Source organism: Bos mutus, chromosome 21 (assembly GCF_027580195.1).
Source record: "Bos mutus isolate GX-2022 chromosome 21, NWIPB_WYAK_1.1, whole genome shotgun sequence".
Lineage (NCBI taxonomy): Eukaryota > Metazoa > Chordata > Mammalia > Artiodactyla > Bovidae > Bos > Bos mutus.
Genome location: NC_091637.1, coordinates 24,505,885 through 24,526,647, shown reverse-complemented (window position 1 = coordinate 24,526,647; position 20,763 = coordinate 24,505,885). Strand labels below are relative to the sequence as shown.

Sequence of the window (20,763 nt, the reverse complement as noted above, 5' to 3'; positions counted from 1 at the left end):
GAGAGCAGCATGTGCAGCAGGAGAGAGGACGTGATGAAGTGGGCAGGGCCCTCAGGAAACACACACGAGGCCTGAGTCTGACCACACCTGACCCACAACTCCAACCACAGCAGGAGGCAGCAAAAAAGTCCCTCTTCCCCCCGGCCACCCTCCCCCACTGTGTGCCCAGAACTCAAGTAAGTAAAGGACGAGACTATGGAGTGAGGATTCATTACATGTTGACCATGTGCCAGGCACTGTGCTCAGGGTTTCATCAGCCTCATCTTCTTATTCTCTGTCATGGATGAAGAAACTAAGGCTTGAGGAGGTTAAATTTCATCCCCAGTCATCAGCAGGAGAGCCCACTTCGAATCCACACAATCCATCTCCGGAGGACTGCCCTCATCACTACCTGGCGTGTGGCCATCTCTGTTAAAAATTCACCTTTGTTTCATGCACAGAATGGGCGCCCCTTTGATGGTGATAATCATAGCCTGAAACTGTTTCTTAATCTCTCCCTGACACAGGGTTTGGTTTGGTTTTGTCTTTGCTGGGTTCCAGCCCTATTGGCTTTAGTTCTTTGTCTTACCTTTTAAAACAAATTTTCTTTTAAAATTTTTAAATTTTAATTGATTTATTTATTTTGGCCTCATTGGGTCTTGGTTGCTGCACCCTGGCTTTCTCTAGTCGCAGTGAGAATGAGGGCTACCCTTTGTAGCTGTGCACAGGCTTCTCTTGTTGCAGAGTACCGGCTCTAGAGCTTGGACTCAGTAGTTGTGGCGCATGGCCTTCTTTGCCCGGTGGCATGTGGGCTCTTTCCAGACCAGAGATCGAACCTGTGTCCCCTGCATTGGCAGGCAGATTCTCAACCACTGGACCACCAGGGAAGTCGTCTTGGTCTTATTGAATTGTACTGGCTGGGAACTCCAGGATCAGGGCTGAAACTGGTGTGAAGTGCTCAGGGACAAATTTAAGGAACTTCTCGCCTTCAGGTGCATGCACTTGCACTCTGGGTGCCTCTAGACCTGGCCCCCAGACCACAGTGTTCAACAGAAATGGTGATAGTGAATCTTGTTCTTGGTTTTAATCTCTATCAGTGTTAGTCATTCAGTCGTGTCCAACTCTTTGCCACCCCATGGACTGTAGCCCGCCAGGCTCCTCTGTCCATGGAATTCTCCAGGCAAGAATACTGGAGTCTGCAGCCATTCCCTTCTCCAGGGGATCTTCCTGACCCAGGGATTGAACCCGGGTCTGCCACATCAAAGACAGATTCTTTACTGTCTGAACTGCCTTAAAGAGTGCTTCTAATATTTCTCCACTTAGGATAGAATTTGTTTGTTTATCAAGTTAAGGAAATTCTTTTTCTTATTCCTTGTTTGCCAATAATGGTTTTTACCATAAATAAGTATTGCATTTTATCAACTGTCTTCTGCATCTATTGAGATGGACATATGGCTTTTCTCCTTTCAATCTATCGATGTGATGAATGACAGTTATAGATTTTTCTCTAATAGTCAACATCCTTACATTCCATGGACAAATCTAACATATTCATGTTATATTAAACAAAAGGATGTGTACTTTTTCCTTCTTCTAAGGTTATCTGTATCTGGTGTTGGTATCAAGATTATACTAGCTTCATAGAATAAACTAGCAAGTATTCCTTCATTCTCTCCTCTCTGGAAAATTTGACTAATCTATTCCTTTTTTTAAAAAATTATATAACGTGTAAAACTGTTTTGAATTCAGTATTTTCTTTATGGAAAAAAATTTCCATTTAATTAAGGCTTATAATATGTGTGCTATTTTGTGCTATCATTCCTTCCTGATTCACTTCAGTAGTTTTCCATTCTTACATCATTTTAAACTCATTCTTCTTTATGTACATCCTCTAGAAACTTTTCTAAAGAAGACCATGCTGGGTGGTAAAGCCCTATAATTTATACTCATCTGTAAGTGTCCTCTTATTTTTATTTTTTAATAACAAGTCGTGTTTTTCGTACTTTTTATTTTGAAATGATTGTAGACTCAAAGAAAATGCAAAGAAATGTACAGGCAAGGCCAATATTTCTTGCTGCCCCAGTTCCTTGCAGTTCTAGTTCTCTGATGTTTGAGCTCCAGCTTCCACCACCTCCCCAACCCCTGGCTGCTCCAAGTCCAGCCCGCATGTAGTTTGTGTGTGTATATGTGATTATTTGCTTTGTAGGCAGGGTAGAGGAGTCCTTGGATATGTGAACGAGACAAGGGTTGCTGCAAAGTGTGTGTCTTCTCCAAGCTTCAGTTGTATGGTGGGAGATTCCCTCAAACCTTCACTCTTCTTAACTGTTCTTCCAGATAAACTTTAGAATCACTTTGTCAGACTTTCAGATAACTCCCATTGCATGTTTTATTGGATTGCATTGAACGTGCTTGTTAGTTTTGAAAAAAGACATTTACATTCCCATTTTGAATTCTAATCCTTTTCTTCCTTAATCAGTCCTCTTATTACCTTTGGCAACTTTATTTTTCATGGAGCGTCCTACATAGTTCTCATTAAAGTTTCCAGGTAATTTACAGATTCCCACTGGTATTTTGAAGGTGATATCTTTTTCATTGTATTTTCTAATTGGTGCTGTTGTTCAGTCACTCAATGGTGTTCGACTCTTTGCGACTCCAAGGACTGCTGCACGTCAGGCTTCCCTGACCTGCACTCTCCCAGAGTTTGCTCAAACTCATGTCCATTGAGTCAGTGATACCATCCAAACATCTCATCCTCTGCTGGCCCCTTCTCCTTCTGCTATCAATCTTTTCCCCACATCAGGGTCTTTTCCAGTAAGTCAGTTCTTTACATAAGGTGGCCAAAGTACTGGAATTTCAGCTTCAGCATCAGTCCTTCCAATGTCAGGGTTGATTTTCTTTGGGATTGACTGGTTTGATCTCCTTGCTGTCCAAGGGACTCTCAAGAGTCTTCTCCAGCACAATTTGAAATCATCAGTTCTTCAGCACTCAGCCTTCTTTATGGTCCAGTTCTCATATATGTACATGACTACTGGAAAAACCGTAGCTTTGACTATACAGACCTTAGTCCGCAAAGTGATATCTCTACTTTTTAATATGCTGTCTAGATTTGTCATAGCTTTATTTACAAGGAGCAAGCATCTGTTAATCTCATGACTGCAGTCACCATCTGCAGTGATTTTGGAGCCCAATTTGGTATTGCTACTATATTTTTAAAAGTTCTTTTTGTATACTGAATCTTTAACCAGCTACCCTGATGAGCTCTGTTGGTTATTCCAGCAGTTTTCCAATTCATTCTTCTGGGAATTTTCAAACAATCATTTCGTCTGCAAATAATGGTGATTTATCATCTTTACAGTACTTATTCCCTTTACTTTTTTTCTTGTCCTATTGCATGGACTTAAAGATCAGTAACTTGATCGCTTCAGAAATCGTCCGCAATGAGGACATCAACGCGAGGGTGAGCACCATCGAGAAGTGGGTGGCCGTGGCCGACATATGCCGATGCTTACACAACTACAATGCTGTTTTGGAGATCACCTCGTCCATGAACCGGAGCGCGATCTTCCGGCTGAAAAAGACGTGGCTCAAAGTCTCTAAGCAGGTACCAGCAGGAAGCTGGGCTGGGCTGGGGCTGGGGCAGGGAGACCAGAGGGCCACCATCCATAGGTGGATGAAGGACAGGGTGAGGGCCAACACTTCAGGTAAACTAGAGAACCTCTTCTCCTGTTTCTCCTGAGACCAGATATCAGGCCCACAGTGTGGCACTAGCACGCTGTGGGACTTTAATTCCCACTTGAATAGTCAGTACCTCAGAGTGGGACATATGACAGTAATTGTTGCTCCCAACACTCTTCTCCCTGAGTTGGGACAAAGGAGTGGTGACTTTGGGGGGATCTCAGTCCAAACCTGCAGGTTACCAAGATGGTGATCAGATGATCCTGCAAGTCCTCTCCTCAGACTTTGATTTCACAACCCTTCTGGCCCCCAGAGAGTTAACTTGTCCCTGTTACCCATTAGACAGTTGCTGATCTTATATATGAACTTAATGGTTATTCACTCAGAACCTGATTCTGAAAAACCATAAGACAGAGTCTTCCTCAGGAATAAAGCTCTATGCCCTGGGGTCATCAGGAGACAGCTCTCCTGAGAGGAGGCATTTGGGCCAACTCCTGGGTGTACTACTGGATGTCCCTGAAAGCTGGACAGGGACCACCAGGGGTCAGGGGATGCCTCCAAAGGCATCAGTAATATACTGTCTGGTCTTACAGCCAGGTGAGCTGTGTGGGGCCCAGGGTCTCCAAGGAGCCTGCTTCATCTGGGCCATTCTGAACTGGCATACTGTGTCCCCTCATGGTTCTGTTCATCACCTGCTCCTCACTACTCTTCTCATGCCAATGACAGCTCATGATTCCATGCCCCAGGGAGGCGGCAGGTCCATAAATCCCTCCTCTTTGGATAAACAGCCAGACTCAGGGCATCCTGGGACATCTCTGCTGCCCTTCCACTGCCAACCAGTCACTCCAGCTCCAGATGACAGCAGGACTGCAGAGCACCCCTACCATCCGCACTGCACCCAGTGAGGCTGGGCCACTTGCTTCTTAGCACACAGGGATGCCGGGCTCAGGACAAAAGCTGGAAGATGCCTCTCTTGCGAGTGGAAGAACAGGGGCTGGCAGTGCAGGAGCTCAGGGCAGCACGCCACATCTGCCCACATGTGGCACACGACCTCATGAGCTCTTGGAGTCTGAGGTTGAGCGAGGCTGCTGTAGAACCTCCAGGTCACCTAGGCTGTTCAGTCTGTCAAGGTTCAAACATGGCTATGGGCAGAGTCCGAGTGACCCATTTCAGGTCAGCATCTTTCTTCTTCCCTGTTCCATCAGAATGATATCATCTTTTCCAGAGGCCCTCTGACCAGGCTTTGTTTTCCCATCCCACTGAGGGTTTGGGAATTTTTTGGCTTCATTCTCTACATCACCCTTGTCATAGAGTTGGGAGGGAATTGCCTACACCATCCTGAAGTCTTCCATTCTCTTAGGACGGTGCAACTTGAGGTTAGTTAGAGGGCAAAGTGTGTGATCTGGCCTGCCTCGAGGATGTCATTCAAGACCCAGGGCCAGCCAGTGTGTGTATGTGCTCAATTGTGTCCGACTCTTTGAGAGCTATGGACTGTAGCCCACCAGGCTCCTATGTCCATGAAATTCTGGAGCGTGTTGCCATGCCCTTCTCCAAGGGATCTTCCCAACCCAGGGATCAAACCTGCATCTCTTACATCCCCTGCATTGGCAGGTGCATTCTTTACCACTAGCACCAAAAAAAAAGGCTGAGCACCATAAAATTGATGCTTTCAAATTGTGGTGCTGGAGAAGACTCTTGAGAGTCCCTTGGACAGCAAAGAGATCAAACCAGTCAATCCTAAAGGAAATCAACCCTGAATATTCATTGGAAGGACTGATGCTGAAGCTGAAGTTCCAATACTTTGGCCACCTGATGTGAAGAGCTCACTTATTGGAGAAGCCTCAGATGCTGGGAGAGATTGAGGGTGGGAGAAGGGGACAGCAGAGGATGAGATGGTTAGGTAGCATCAATGACCCAATGGACATGAGAAACTCCAGGAGATAGTGGAGGACACAGGAGCCTGGCATGCTGCAGTCCATGGGGTTGCAAAGAGCCAGACACAACTTAACAACTGAAAAAGAATGAAAACGAGCATGATGATGCCTCACCTGGAGCTATGTGAGAGTGTAACTGCTGTGTCACCCACAATTCTGGACTATCTGAATGAGCATTGCCGTTAAGGAACATCTAGACCCACCCTTCCATTTTCTGGATGTGCGTTGAGTGTGAACTTGCCTGTAGATGTATAGAGTATGGAGGCAACAGAGCCCACCAAGGGCTCTGACCCTCAGTCCCCACATCTGGCCTCAGCTGCAGCATCTCATTTCCCTGCAGGTGGAGGGGAAAGAAGAGGAAGCGAGGGCACAGCTCTGGAAAGAGGCCAAGTGCGGGAGGGTGGCTGGGAGCCTGGGGTGGAGGTTGGCCTGGGCATCTGAGAGCAGCCATCTCGAAAGTAGAATCATCCACCCTTGGCCTGGTGGGGCTTCTTCCTATGCTAGGAAGCATGTGTCTCTTTCATCAGACCCAGAATACATTTTTCCTTTGAGCAGGGTTGGTCCAAACCAGGCGACCACATTTCTAATTGACATGGAGGGACCAGCATGGAGGGGCTGTGTTTTGCCATTCTCTCTCCTTGAAGAGCACACACTGATCTCTTCTTCCATCCGAATGAAGACTTGGCTTGTTTTCTGTGGGTAGGTTTCTCATATAAAAATTAATCTATGGTGCACGGCAGGTCTCTGGCCCGATTTCTCAACCATGTTCTGAATCTTGAGGCTTGGTGCTAGAAAGGAAATCACTACTCATCTCATCATTTTATAAATGAGGGCGCTGAGGAGCTCCGAAGTGAGGGACTTTCCCCAGGTCGTGCGGGGGAAGAAGCACAAACCCAGGCTCAACCCAGGACACGCTCCGCAGCACCCACCTGGACCCTTAAGACAAACACCAGCCGCCTGAGTGGCTCCACCTAATGTGTGGGTGGGGCCTGCCTTGGTCGTTTGGCAGAGAGGACCCTCTGCTGCAGACTTTACTCTTTTCCATCAAGGTATTCTCTTCTTTGATGATAAGTTTATTCACCATCTTTTTTTTTTCTTGATTCTTAAATTCACGTGCTAAGTCGTTTCACTCGTCTGACTCTTTGCAACCCTATAGACTTATAGCCCACCAGGCTCCTCTGTCCATAGGATTCTCCAGGCAAGAATACTGGAGTGGGTTGCCATGCCCTTCTCCAGAGGATCTTCCCTACCCGGGGATCAAACCCAAGTTTCTTATGTCTCCTGCATTGGCAGGCAGGTTCTTTACCACTAGTGCCACCTGGGAAGCCCATTAAATTTGGGTGGTGCCCCTGTGGCTCAGACGGCAAAGTGTCTGCCTGCAATGCGGGAGACCCGGCTTTGATCCCTGGGTCGGGAAGATCCCCTGGAGAAGGAAATGGCAATCCACTCCAGCACTCTTGCTTGGAAAATCCCATGGATGGAGGAGCCTGATAGGCTACAGTCCATGGGGTCGCAAAGAGTTGGACACAACTGAGCGACTTCACTTCACTTCACTGCCTGATATATAAAAGTGAAGGTGTAAAAAAAAAAAAAAAAAGTGAAGGTGTGAGGAGATGGTCGCATCCTTTGGGTACAGTGATGAGGAAGGTCATGATGGTGAAACACCAGTGATGCCCTGTTCTGGCTCCGGCTCTCTGGAGTTACCCATCACGTTGTTCCCAACAGCCCAGGTCTCAGGACCCCAGCACTTGGACCCTCCTGGCCCCACGCACAGTTTCTGAAAGATGTATGAGCATGGGCACACAAAGCAAAGATCCTTGTCCACCTCCTCACGGGTTCAGGGTCAAGTTGCTAGACCCAGGAAGTCCCCGAACCCACCTGCCCCATCTCAAGGTGGGACAGGGCCCTGGAGTGTGGGCCAGAGCCGCGGGCTTTGACCTGTGCTGTGTGCTAGTAAATGCTTCTAATTCCTTCCAGACTAAAGCTTTGATTGACAAGCTCCAAAAGCTTGTGTCATCAGAGGGCAGATTTAAGAATCTGAGAGAAGCTCTGAAAAAGTAAGTTGTGTGTCATTTTGTCACCATTCTTTTTTAAATCATAGAACTGCATTGCAGAGGCATTCATGTGCCTCACCTGGCTGGAGCAGGAGGCCTGTCTGTCTGTCTGTCCATCTGTCTTCCCACAAGACCAATCCCTACACATCCCCAGACCCCAGGGCAGGTCAGCTTTGTCCTCCATCATCTCCCAAAGAAAATTCATGGTGTTGGGGCATTTCCAGAGAGAGACACAGGAATAGTCTTGAGAAGTGTGGTAGGTGTGATAGCAATTATAGATGTGCCAGATTCCTTGATTCCAAAATGCACATTTTATTTTATATTTTACTATTTCTGATGTCAGGCTACATCTCATAGTCAATGCGTTTATTTCATATGATTGCATTTCCTTTTTGTACTTGATAATTAGTCATCAAAACAAGAGTGCGTTTTATAGACAAACGGCATCTTGGAATCAAACAAATACGATTTTACCAGTAATTGACACTTCACAGTTTGCAAAGTTTGTGACTTCCCTGGCCCTGTTAACACTGTCCAGGAGGTGAACTTTCTCAACCTCGGTCCTCTTGTCCTTTTGTTTTTAAGTCGCTCAGGCATGTCTGACTCTTTTTGACCCCTTGGACTGTAGCCCACTAGTCTCCTCTGTTCATGAGATTTCCCAGGCAATACTGGGTTTCCATTTCCTTCTCCAGGGGATCTTCCTGACCCAGGTACTAAACCCGCATCTCCTGCATTGGATCTTTTACTTTTTTTTCCCCAGTCTTGGGGCATATGGAATATTAGTTCCCTGACCAGGGATCAAACCCACACCACCTGCAGTGGAAGCGTGGAGTCTTAACCACTCGACCACCAAGGAAGTCCCTAGACCAGGATAGTTTTTGTGGTGAGGGCTGTCCTGTGCATCAAAGAATGCAAACATCCCTGGCCTCTATGCATGGGACCAGTGCCCCCGTCCACCCCGCCCCCGCTGAGTTATGAGGACCAGGAAGGTCTCCAGACATGGCCAGATACCCTCAGGGAGGCACAATTGCCCCCACTGAGAACCACATTGTAAGACAAGATCTCCCATGATGTTTCTCCAAAGGAGGACACTGAGGGGCTAGTGGCTGGCCAAAGGATTGGGGGAAATGGTGATGGAGCCAGGCCTTGACCCAAGCCAGTGCCCTGTGGTTTGCCCAAGAGGCCAGGCCAGCTCTCCTTGGACAGCAGTGACTCAGCCCCTTGTCACGTGCCAAGGCTGCACACTCACCTGAAACATGGGTTTGCTGTCACTCTCGTTAGATGCTCCCTTGGGGTTCCTCCACTAGTCTCTGCCTCCGTGTTCCTCTCGGGCACTTGAGCACGTGGCCTATTGGGCTGGCCCTCACCCTTGCTCTCCGTTCCTAGGTGGCCACTTGCTGGACCTCCCAGTCCCTGGGAGACCCCAGGGCCCTGGCTCCAATGGAGCCCGGGAGCGCCTCTCCTCCTTTCCAAGAGGGACCCCATGACCACTGCCCACACCAGGCCCGCTAAAGCCCCCAGCACCTGGGGATGGAACCCTTCACACCTCCAGCCCCTCCAGTGACTTCAACACCCCACACCCCCTTCCCGCCAGCCCCGTCCACCTTTCTCATTTCTCTCCCGTCATCCCTGGTGTGTTCCTCGTGCTGGATCTGCGTCCCATCGCCTTGACCATCATCTCCACTTTGTTTGTGTCCTCAGACAGATGTTCCACCCATCTGTGCTGTCCGGCCGTGTTTCCTCCGCCCGGGCTCCACGAGCCCCCGTGGACTGTGCTTGTGGGGAGCTGCCCCCACATTCACCAACCTGTCCGTCCGTCCGTCCGTCCGCCCCCAGGTGCTGCTCCATCTGCCTCCTTCACATGGCTTCCTCGCCCAGCACCGCCACGGCCTCACCGCCTCCGTGGTCCCCATTCTGTCTGCGTCCCCATCCTGTCTCCCCTCTTTCAGGTTCCCTGTGGGCTTGTGTAAGTGCCTCTCCTAGACGCGTCTTCACCCAGCCATGCAGGGCACAGGTGGCCTTCAGGTGTTCTGGCCACTGAGACCTTTATGCAAACCAGGTTCCTGCCTTACAGAGATGCAGGCCAGGCCAGGCAGGGGAAGGACAGATTGGGACATGTGTTTATCCCCCTTTACTCCAGAAGCACCAAGATTTACACATAAAGCAGCAGTATGTGAAGACTTGGGGGTCATCTCACCAGGCGAGGGGCAGAGATCAGAGGGCATGAGGTGGTGGGTGGGCACAGTTGGTGAGTCGCCCAGACAAGGAGCTCATGATGGGCCTCACTGTGTGGGTCCCTGGGTCCTCAGACCTGTTCTGATGTCCCGGGTGTCCTTTTTTTGTCTGTCATCATAATATGCAGCCTTGTGCAGCACCCAGGCTAGCACGTGGCCTTTTAGCTTTACCAGCCAAGACTGTACCCCCAAATCCTACCTCCTGTCTCCAGCTACTCTCTTAAATATCTCCTGGGCCACCTACAAGGCTTGCTGTGTGCACCCCGTCAGTCTGCTGCCCTGATGCCCCCACACGGACGTGATCTCCCCCTTCTCCTTCCTCAAACCACACCCTGGTGAAACCCACAAGACTGTCCCTCCTATCATCCACTGAGTGACCAGAAGCTGCCCACAGCTCCACTCGACAACATTTTGCTGTAAAATTTGGTCACAAGCTCTTGAGGGGCCAGTTCCAGCTTTGCCCATCTGTGTAATCTTAACCCAGCAGATGCTTGCTCATTGGCACGTCTATCTTTAGTTTGAATAGGATGCCCATGGAGGGCACACAGGAGCCAGGCTCTCGCTGCTCCTGTCACAGCCCTTCCCCTCTATTCCCCTAAGTGGAGGATGGGGACAGCTGTAGGGGAGCAAGTCTGCTGGCCAAGCAGCAGGCCACCCCATACGACCTCCTGATGGTGTGGACATCCATCTATGTACGTGGATGTGATGGATACACAGTCCTGGAGTTTCAGGGGCTCCAACAGGAGCAAGTATCTGTTTGCATCTTTATTTTCAGCCTGTGGCCACAGAACGAAGCCTGGTCTCTTGCTCATGAAACTGCAGAGCAGGTAGAATCCAGGTGGCAAAAAGGATTCTGAGCCCCACCCCACTCCCAATGCATTACCAAAAAGAAATTTCCGCAAAATCTGAGGACCTGATTTCCCTGCACCACATACCCTCACTGTTGGTCCTGACCCCAGGGATTCTAGTCCAGCCCCTGGTAGCCCTCATCCCCTCCCTGAGAAAGAGAGGAGATTCCAGACCAGAAGCTTGTAAGAGAGGGCAGCCCAGCTCACAGCCAGGAGTGGGGGTCGGGGGGAGGAGCAGAGGGTGACCCCTGCTTGTCACCTCCCCTTTCCTGGGGTTCGGTGGAGAACCCCATCAGGCAGCTGCATCTTGCTTTCAGTCACTGATGCCAGCTCATTTCTTTCATCCCCTTTGACATCATCAGGAATTTCTTGGCAGAAACATCAGGCTTGGGGGCCCCAAATGATCATAGATAAGATCCAGGTGCCAGGAGTCACCAGGTGTTGGCAAGCATGTCTAGGTGGTGCCTGGGAAACCAGAAGCAGCTTTTAGACTGGGCGGGGTGGGCACTTTCTTTCTGCTCCCTAGAACATCAGGTACAGGCATGTGAGGGCTCTGCCTCCGTCCGTAACAGCCTTGTTGGCCAGGCCCTGATGCAAGGCAAGGCTGGACCCCACCCAACAGGTCAGATGGCCACGTGAGAGTTCAGAGCTAGCCGCACATTGGGTATTTTGCCCACACAAAGCCCCCACTGTGCTTCCCTGTACACTCAGATGCTCAGCACGGTCTGTATCCACACAGTACTGCCCTTTGGGAGCCCTCCTCCAGCCTTCTCTGCCCCCACTGTCCCTTACTCTAGCCACTCTGACAACACCATATATTTCCCACATGGCTCTGGACTCTGGGGGGTGTGTGTGTGTGTGTACATGACTGAATGAAGTGTGCTGTTTCCTAAAGCCCCTCACTATGTAGGTGATGAACAAGAATAGAGTCCGGGACTGGTGGTGCCACATGCAAGTGACTAAATTGCCCACCCATCATCTTTCCACACCTGGGTCATAACCCCCAGTAAATCATTCAGGGAAGTCACCGAGTGGCCTGAGGACCTCAGCTATTCTTTCACTGGTCTGGGTGGTCAGGACCCCGTGAGGCATTCAAAAACATCCTGCTTCCTTCAGTCATTCACAGTCAGCGAGCAGTCACTCAGCCTTCCCTCTGCCTCTGTCCAAGATAAGAGGTCCTCCAAGCTCTCCAGACTGCCTGGTGCCCACCAAGGGCAGGAGGAGTGGGGCACCCCCAGAAGCCACCAACCAGCCCTCCAGCCCCAGAGTGGCTTCTAAGACCTTTGAACTCTTTTCTCCATCAGATCCACCAGCCTGTGCTTCAGATTTGGAGTTTGATGGAAAACCAGGCATGTATTGGGTTGGCCAAAAAGATGATTCTGGTTTTTCCATAAGATGTTAAAAACCAGAACGAACTTTTTGGCCCACTCAATAACAATCATGAACTATTAATGGCCGGAAGGACTCAGAGAGGTCTGCCAGTGACAGCATGATTCTTACTTCTTTTTTTTTTTTCCCACAACCTGCAGTAAAGAAAAAAAAAAAATTATATTTGACAGTGTTACCCTGTATACAAACACATATATGCCTAAAAGGGACAAAAATGTCTCAAAGCAATTTTAGACCATGCAATGAACTCAGATATTTCCCTATTCTCTCTTTTTTAAAACTTTTTTAAAAATCTGATCAACATTCACCAAATTGATTTTATCACCCATGAAGAAGTCAAGACTGACAGTTCAAATAATATTTCTCCTCTCCACTATTTCTCAAACTCCAAAAATCCACCTCCTTTAGGACTTTGTCATACCCACGTGTCAGCTGTATTTGCATGTACTTAATAGTCTCCTTTAAATTAACTATTTCCCAGAAATAAATATTTAAATTTATTTTCTTTATTTAAAGAAGAAAAACCAACATGATAGCAAATGGGAAACCAGCATATTTGCCATAAATATATATGGTTACCATAAAAAATAAATACAGTGAAAACAAAACAATGTTATTAAATTCTTACCAGATCCTGATGTATGCCAAGGCTCTGATCCTTAGTGAGTCCTGTTACTGTTTGTTCAAAAAAGAAAAAAAAGAGTGAAGGAAATGGCAAGTGTTAGGAAGTGTCAAAACCATGATGCTGACACTCATGATGCTGGGTGGTGGGGGTGAAAATCAAATGTTTATCATCATATGAATCGATTTATTTAAACAGTGTCTGAGCATCACCTAAAATCAACTCTCAAATCACCTAGAATTGTCTCAGCTAACATGAGCGCTGTTGTACAAGGGGAGCCTGAGGACCAGAGGGAAAGATACGGCCCAGGGTCACAGAGCAAGCAGACAGAGGACTGAGACAGGTTTCTATCCTTGCTCTACCGTCCTCCCTGTCTTGACTCCCTCTGGAGAGGCAGAGTTGCCACCAGGAGACAGGTGGCAGAAAGCAGGATTGCTGTGGCTGTGTGCTGAGCTGAGAGGAGTCTGTAGAGCACTGTGTGGGGAGTCCCTCGAGGGAGCTGTCAGGAGCTCTGCCAGGGCAGAGTGACCACCAGAGCCATCACAGCATCACCCCCTTACCCAGCACCCCATAAGAGGCACCAGACAGGGCGTGAAGGACCAGTGACTGGAACCCCTGCTTCAGAGCCACAGATGAGAGAGGCCTGGCCCATCCCCCACAAAGGCCATCAACCCCCGCCCAGACCACATCCAGGACAGTGGTCTCAGAGAGCAGGGCTTTCTGTGCTGGTAGCTCAGTGCCTGGGTGGGCAGAGGTCCCAGTGGGGCGAGAAACAAAGGCAGAGACATCTCAGGGAGAGAGTGTCTGGGGGTGACTGGCGGGAATGGGGGTGGCACTACAAGGCACCCCCAGGACGTGATTCTGGGATGAGGTTGCAATGGAAAGTTTCAGGGGAGAGATGGAAAGGAAAGGAGAGCCCGGCGGGAGCTGGCGGCCAAGCCCCAGGACTCTATCTGGGAAGGCGAGCAGACAGGTAGAGGGGGACCTTCCAGCTTGGGGTGGGAGGGGATGGTCCACTGAGAAGCCCCAGCTGGCACCATGTCAACCCCCACCATCCAGAGGACTGACCCTCTTGCCCAGCAGGCAATTCAGCCCCAAGCGCTACTGTTAACTCTTGGCAAATAGAAACCCCTTTCCATTCAGCAAAGCGAGTGACCCACAGGGGTGTGTCTCTTCTTGGGAGAGGCACCAGCGTTTTAAGTGAAAAACCTCTGTCAATGCCGTTTGCTTCAAAGTTGCGACCCGCCCTGTGTCCCTTACCTGGGGATGTACCTCACTGACCTGGCCTTCATCGAAGAGGGTACGCCCAACTACACGGAGGACGGCCTGGTCAACTTCTCCAAGATGAGAATGGTGAGTTCCCTGCAGCAGAGCGGGGAGGGGGAGGGGTCATCAAAACCTGAGCCCGGGCCCACCGGAGCTCTGCCTCCAGGCCTGGCCGACTTGGGGGAGCCTGAGCCCTGCTCCTCCTGTAAGAACAGTAACCCCCTTAAGTGGCGATTAGCATTGGCCTGCCCTGAGCCAGTTGTACCTCCATTCCCTCCTCTAACACCTACAGGCTGAGGAGTGGGTGTTGTCCACCTTACAGGGGAGCAAGCTGAGGCTGGGAGAGATCCAGGACCAGCCCAAGATCACCCCTAAGTAAACGGCAGAGCCGGGTCTGGGGCTCTGTCTGACCTCAAAGGTGTATCTTTATTCCAAGCCCATCCAGTGTTGTTCAGATAAGCACTTGCTTTTTTTTTTTTTAACTTTATTTTCTTTATTTTTGACTGTGTTGGGTCTTCATTGCTACACATGGGTACTCTCTAGTTGCAGTGTCATCGCAGTGGCTTCTCTTGTTGCAGAGCACAGGTTCTCAGGCACACGGGCTTCAGTAGTTGCAACTCACAGGTTCTAAGCACAGGCTCAGTAGTTGTGGTACATGGGCATATTTGCCCCGAGGCATGTGGGATCTTTCCAGACCAGGGATCAAACCTGTGTCCCCTGCATTGACAGGCAGATTCTTAACCAGTGAGACCATGAGGGAAGTCCTAGAAAAGCCCTTGCTTTATGTGGCCACAGCCGAATCATTTCTAAGCAAGTAGGTTTCCAATTTCCCCAGAGAAATCTAGGACCTGGGAGGGGAGATGAAGACCCCCTTCCAGCAGAGAGCCTTGTTTATACCCATGCTTCTCCCCTGTTGTCTCCAGCCAGGGAGCCTCTATTTGTATTGGTTCTGTATCATGGGCTTCCTCCTAAGGTTTTGTTTAATTGGTAAGATTTCTCTGTCAAGGGCAAGTTGGCAGCACTGCCCTAGTGGCAGAACAGGGAGACTTTGTGTGGTCTTGCACACCGTGGGCACATGGAAAGTGGCCTTTAGCTGTTGCTGGAGTTGAGGGGAGCTGTTTTAGGATATTGGATAAGCTGGCACCACTGATCAAGTGATGTGTTTCTCTCTCAATCACATACTGTAATTTTTGTTGTTTTTCAGTCCTTAAGTCATGTCTGACTCTTTCTGATCCCATGGACTGCAGCACACCAGGCTTCCCTGTCCTTCACCATCTCCCGGAGTTCACTCAAACTCAAGTCCATTAGTCAGTGGTGCTATCTAACCATCTCATCCTCTGCCACCCCCTTGTCTTTCTGCCCTTAATCTTTCCGAGCATCAAGGTCATCAGGATTTTTTTTTAGCAACAAAATCACTCATTTATTTTCACTACTCAAAGAAAATTATTGGTAATTTTCTCTTACTATATTATCTGTGAGTCTTTAAAATAATTTTCATCATCTTTAGTGTAATCTGACTGAATATATGTTTTACATTTCAGAATATGCATCTTTTTATTGAAGTATAGTTGATTTACAATTCTGTGACAGTTTCAGGTATATGATATAATGATTCAGTGTTTTTTATAGATTATATGAATGGATAAAGAAGATGTGGTGGTGGTGGTGGTTTAATCGCTAAGTTGTTTCTGCCTCTTGCAACCCCATGGACTGTAGCCCACCAGGCTCCTCTGTCCATCGAATTTTCAAGAATTCTGGAGTGGGCTGCCATTTCCTTTTCCAAGAGAAGATGTGGTGTGTGTGTATATATATATATATACACACACACACACGTGCACACACACACACTGAAATATTATTCAGCCCTAAAAATTAATGAAGTTCTAAGAGGTACAAAATGTTATGTATAAAATAAGCTATAATGATATATTGTACAACACAGGGAATGTAACCAGTATTTTATAATAGCTACAAATGGAGTATAACCTTTAAAAATTGTAAATCACTGTATTGTCCACCTGTAACATATAATAATGTGCATCACCTATACTTCAATAAATAAATAAATTGAGTGAGGTTCTGCCATTTGCAGCAACGTGGATGGACCTCAAGGATATTGTGCTTGGTGAAATAAGTCAGAGAAGGACAGATAGTCTGTGTTACCCCTTATAACCTATAGATTTATAGATTCTTACCAAGGATCAGCCTTTGAGGCAGGTTGCTGGTAGAAGGAAAATCATGATGCTTCAGTAGCATCTCCCAGGAGGTAAATTAAGAGGCTGAGTTGATGGCTATTGATGTCCCTTCTGTTCTGCAGGGGGAGGGCGTCCAGGGGTGATACTAAGAGCAAATTGTTTCTAAAACTCACCTTCCTGGAACTTCTCTCATGGCCCAGTGGCTAAGACTTCATGCTCCCAATGCAAGAGACACAGGTTTGAAACTTGGTCAGGGAACTAGATCCCACATGTGGCAACAAAGACATGTCACAGCCAAATAAATAATAAATATAAGTTAAAATAAATATTTAAAACTCTCCTTCCTTCCCGCAGATATCCCACATCATCCGAGAGATCCGCCAGTTTCAACAAACTGCCTACAAGATCGAGCACCAAGCAAAGGTAAGCTGGCAGCATTTGCAGTCACTTCTGATTTCTCACGAGTGCTGTGGCGGCACCCCGCTTCTTCCTGCCTCTTCCCCTCCCCCTCCAAACCCAAGCATTTTCTGCCTTGAATTCCCTGGGCCCCACTCTTCCAGGAAGCCCTCCTCCCTGTGTCCTGTCCCCTGACCTGCCACAAGTTCCCTCTCCTTCAGACAGAGCTTGTGGTCATCCCATAGCTCCCATCTGATCTTTACCTGCCACAGGATGGCTTAGAATCATGCCTGGTCTCCTCGGAGGCAAGAGAGGCTGTGTTTATCACATCTTTTTGAAATGCTCACCAGTTTCAAAATTCACAGCTAGAAAGGGCACCCAGCAGAAAGTCCCCCAGCCTCCAAGTAAGTTCCCCTCCCAACGCCAATTGCATCACTCATTCTTTGTGTGTGTTTGCAAGCACAGCAAAACTTTTTTTTTTTTATTCTGTTAGCAGACCATACACACGCACATATTTCTTTGGGGCTTCCCACGCGGCTCAGTGGTAAAGAATCTGCTGGCCAATGCAGGAGACGTAAGAGATTTGGGTTCAGTCCCTGGGTTGGGAAGATCCCCTGGAGGAGGAAATGGCAACCCAGTCCAGTTTTCTTGCCTGGGAAATCCCATGGACAGAGGAGTCTGGTGGGCTACAGTCCATGAGGTCACAAAGAGTCGGACACGACTGAACACGCATACACTCCTTTGTGATAGACTTGCCCTGTCTCCTGCCAGGTTCCATGAACTCACTCTGTCTTTAACTGATAGCCATAGGGGGAAGAGAAGCCTTAATCAAGTATGCCGCTTTTTCCTTGTCATTCACTCATTCTTTCATTTGGCAAGTGCTTATTGAACATACACCAGGTACCAGGCTGTATTAGGCCTATGCCCCCTTCTTAAACTTGCCCTTAAGCTCCAAGGTACAATACAAATAAATGTTACTGCCCTTTAGACTTGGAGAAGGAAATGATAGCCCACTCCAGTATTCTTGCCTGAGAAATCCCATGGACAGAAGAGCCTGACGGGCTACAATCTATGGGTCACAAAATCTTAAGCATGCCCTTCAGGCTCCTTCTGTTAACAGCTTTGCAGTGGTGGTGTTTGCTGCCAGTCTCAAAAGAAGCAACACTCTTAGGGAAACAAATGCTCATGATGGATAAAACTGACCAGTCTGATGATTTCCAGAGTGTTTGGAGGGTTGAGATTTTGTGCTCTTCAAAGAACTGTTCGTATGAAGCTACTAGCTAGATATAAAAGTCTGGTCCTGGGACTTCCCTGGTGGTCCAGTGGTTAAGACTGGACCCTTCTACTTCAGGAGGCATGGGTTCGATCCCTGGTTGGGCTACTAAGATCCCACATGCTACATGGCATGGCCAAGAAATAAAAATAAGTAATTTTTTAAAAGACAGAAAAAAATAAGTCTGGTCTGTTTCCCATAGCTGTTTAAGATTGCCATGTTTTTATCAGAGTTCGTCTAGACGTGAAATCTGAGGTCATCTTCCTGGAGGTGCTGGTTGAGAGCCATTAGTCAGACACAGTAACCTTTTCATTGGTGACTAATGGTCAGCATCCTAGACAGCCAGGTCTGTCCCTCACAGTAGCAGAGGGTCAACTAGCAAAGAAGCTCACAAGGACTTGATTTTTCTCCAGCAGCTATCAGAAGGTTCCTGATTACATGCTAAGAAATGTAATTGTTTTCTTCCTCCTGATTTAAGTGTCTGTGGAAAAATATGAACCTTCAGCTCCAAACAACTGACAAGTCACTGAACCTTGGAAACGTGAAAGTGTTTAGTTGCTCAGTCCTGTCCGACTCTTTGTGACCCCATGGATTGTAGCCTGCCAGGCTACTCTGTCCATGGAATTCTCCAGGCAAGAATACTGGAGTGGATTGCCATTCTCTTCTCCAGGGGATCTTTCTGACCCAGGGATGGAACCCAGATCTCCCATGTTGCAGACAGATTCTTTACCATCTGAGCCTTGGAGAGATTCTTTATGAAGGGTGGGGGTCTGACTGTGAGATTGGGCTCTGATCTCTCATTGTACATTTAACACACAGGAGTCCAGCAAAGCACTCGGGAGCTGGGTGAAGTGGGACACGTGGAGGAAGGAGAATAGTTTAATCCATGTGGTGACTCTTCCTGATTTTCCACTCTGAGATTTTGCCCTGGAGTGAGCCTCGTGAGGGGAAGAACAGGGAGCCTCCTTTCTTACACAGCCTCAGCTTCCACGGTCGGCTCCTGGGGGATTCTCTCATGCTACATAATCCCGATGTTTAAGAACATTTTTCCAACATATGGAAACACTGAAAGAACTGTCTCTGGAGTAGGAAATGGTAACCCACTCCAGTATTCTTGCCTACAGAATCCCATGGACAGAGGAGCCTGGCGGACTACAGTCCATAGGGTCACAAAGAGTCAGACACAACTGAAGCAACTGAGCACACACGCATGAAAAAACTGTTAACACCCATACATCCACAGCCCAGATGCTACAGTTGACATTTTAGATATAGAGATATAGATGTGAATGTGAAAGTTGCTCATTTGTGTCCAACTCTTTGAGAGCCCATACAGTCCATGGAATTCTCCAGGCCAGAATACTGGAGTGGGTAGCCTCTCCCTTCTCCAGGGGATCTTCCCAGGTCTTCCACATTGCAGGCGGATTCTTTACCAGCTGAACCACCAGGGAAGCCCATAGATAGAGATGATTATATTTTGAAATATCTATCTATTTGGCTGCACCGGGTCTTTGTTGCACCACGAAGGGTCTTTAGCAGCAGCACTTGGACTCTTAGTTGCAGCATGTAGGGATCTAGTTCCCCAACCGGGATGGAACCCCGGCCCCTTGCACTGGGGGTGTGAAGTCTTAGCCACTGGACCACTAGGCAAGTCCCATAGATATAGACGACTTCTTGATATGAGCCTAAAATATGTCTTCTAACACATAGGAATGGTGGTCAAGAGTAATTTTGACCATATGTGATTTTCTATTACTATGAAGACAAAAACTTAAGGCAATACTAAAAAATAGTATTAAGACACAACAGGGACCTCAATGGTGGTCCAGTGGTTAAGAGTCCGCCTTCCAATGCAGGGGACACGGGTTCAATCCTGGTTGACGAATTAAGATCCCCCATGCCTTGCAGTGCGGCCAAAAAATAATAATAATAAAGAAGCAAAATCATAAACATTTTAAAAAAGACACATTGTTTTTAATGCATCTTTGCCTCATGTGCAAGCCTGATGCCCCTCTCCCCGTGATGCTGCCTGATTCCTGGGAGACACTCAGTGACCACCTAGTATATTGTGGAGATTGCATCACCTCGCATTCCTCCTTCTCTTTTCCTTTTCTCAGGTAACCCAGTATTTACTGGACCAATCTTTTGTAATGGATGAAGAAAGCCTCTACGAGTCTTCTCTCCGAATAGAACCAAAACTCCCCACCTGAAGCCGGTACCCAGCCCAGATCCAGCCGCTCACATGGACACGTGCTCTATGATACTGTACATAGTCGTTTGGTTTCTCTGGGTTTTCTTCTTTAGTATGTGCTTCTCCAAGAATACAAATCCGTTCTTGTTCTTAGATTCCCATAGAACCAGAATATGAATTTCTGCACCGTTTAAGACTTGGTCTGCCCACCCCACCCCTCGTCTCCTGCAGTGCCTGGTTCTTTTCATCAACCGTCCTCTCAGTCTGTCCTTCCCGGCCCCTTACTCTTCTCCGAAGGGAAAACAGACCCCGCGCATACACGACCCTTAGGCACCCGTCCTGCTTCTGTCCGTCCCCAGCCCAGGCCCCTGGGCCGAGTCAGCCAGGCAACATCCTCCGGCATGTTCCATGTAGTTGTGATAACTGGGTGGGGGGTGGGGGGAGGCGGGAGGGGAACCATACCCTAGAGTCTGGTCATCGACAAACCTTCCTGCTGATGGTGACGCCGATTTCCAGAGCAGCTTTTCCAGCCCAAATCGCAGGTCTCCAAACTCCGCACCTCCCAGTGACCCAGAGGGAAGAGGGTCCTGTCCGCTGAAAACCACGCCCCATGACAGCCCTGGAGGCCGCCGCCTCGGTGCCATGCTGCCCCCGGCTCTGGAAATAGCACCAGGGGGCATGACCATAGGTCTCCGTAGCCCTGGACA

General features: G+C 48.3%; 1 protein-coding gene across 2 annotated transcripts in view; it reads left to right on the top strand.

Moving 5' to 3' along the window:
• Nucleotides 1-20,464, top strand: part of RASGRF1 (Ras protein specific guanine nucleotide releasing factor 1) — a 101,126-nt gene extending 80,662 nt beyond the window's left edge. Inside the window, exons 23-28 of one of the 2 annotated variants that reach the window (XM_070358415.1) lie at nucleotides 3,383-3,580; nucleotides 7,566-7,645; nucleotides 9,344-9,478; nucleotides 13,971-14,088; nucleotides 16,551-16,619; nucleotides 19,983-20,464. In XM_070358415.1, coding sequence (XP_070214516.1) covers nucleotides 3,383-3,580; nucleotides 7,566-7,645; nucleotides 9,344-9,478; nucleotides 13,971-14,088; nucleotides 16,551-16,619; nucleotides 19,983-20,075 — 693 coding nt within the window. In that variant the 3' untranslated portion in view covers nucleotides 20,076-20,464. The remainder of the gene's footprint in view (nucleotides 1-3,382; nucleotides 3,581-7,565; nucleotides 7,646-9,343; nucleotides 9,479-13,970; nucleotides 14,089-16,550; nucleotides 16,620-19,982) is intronic. The other variant, XM_005889762.2, reaches the window with a different exon arrangement.
• The last annotated feature ends 299 nt before the right edge of the window (nucleotides 20,465-20,763 follow it).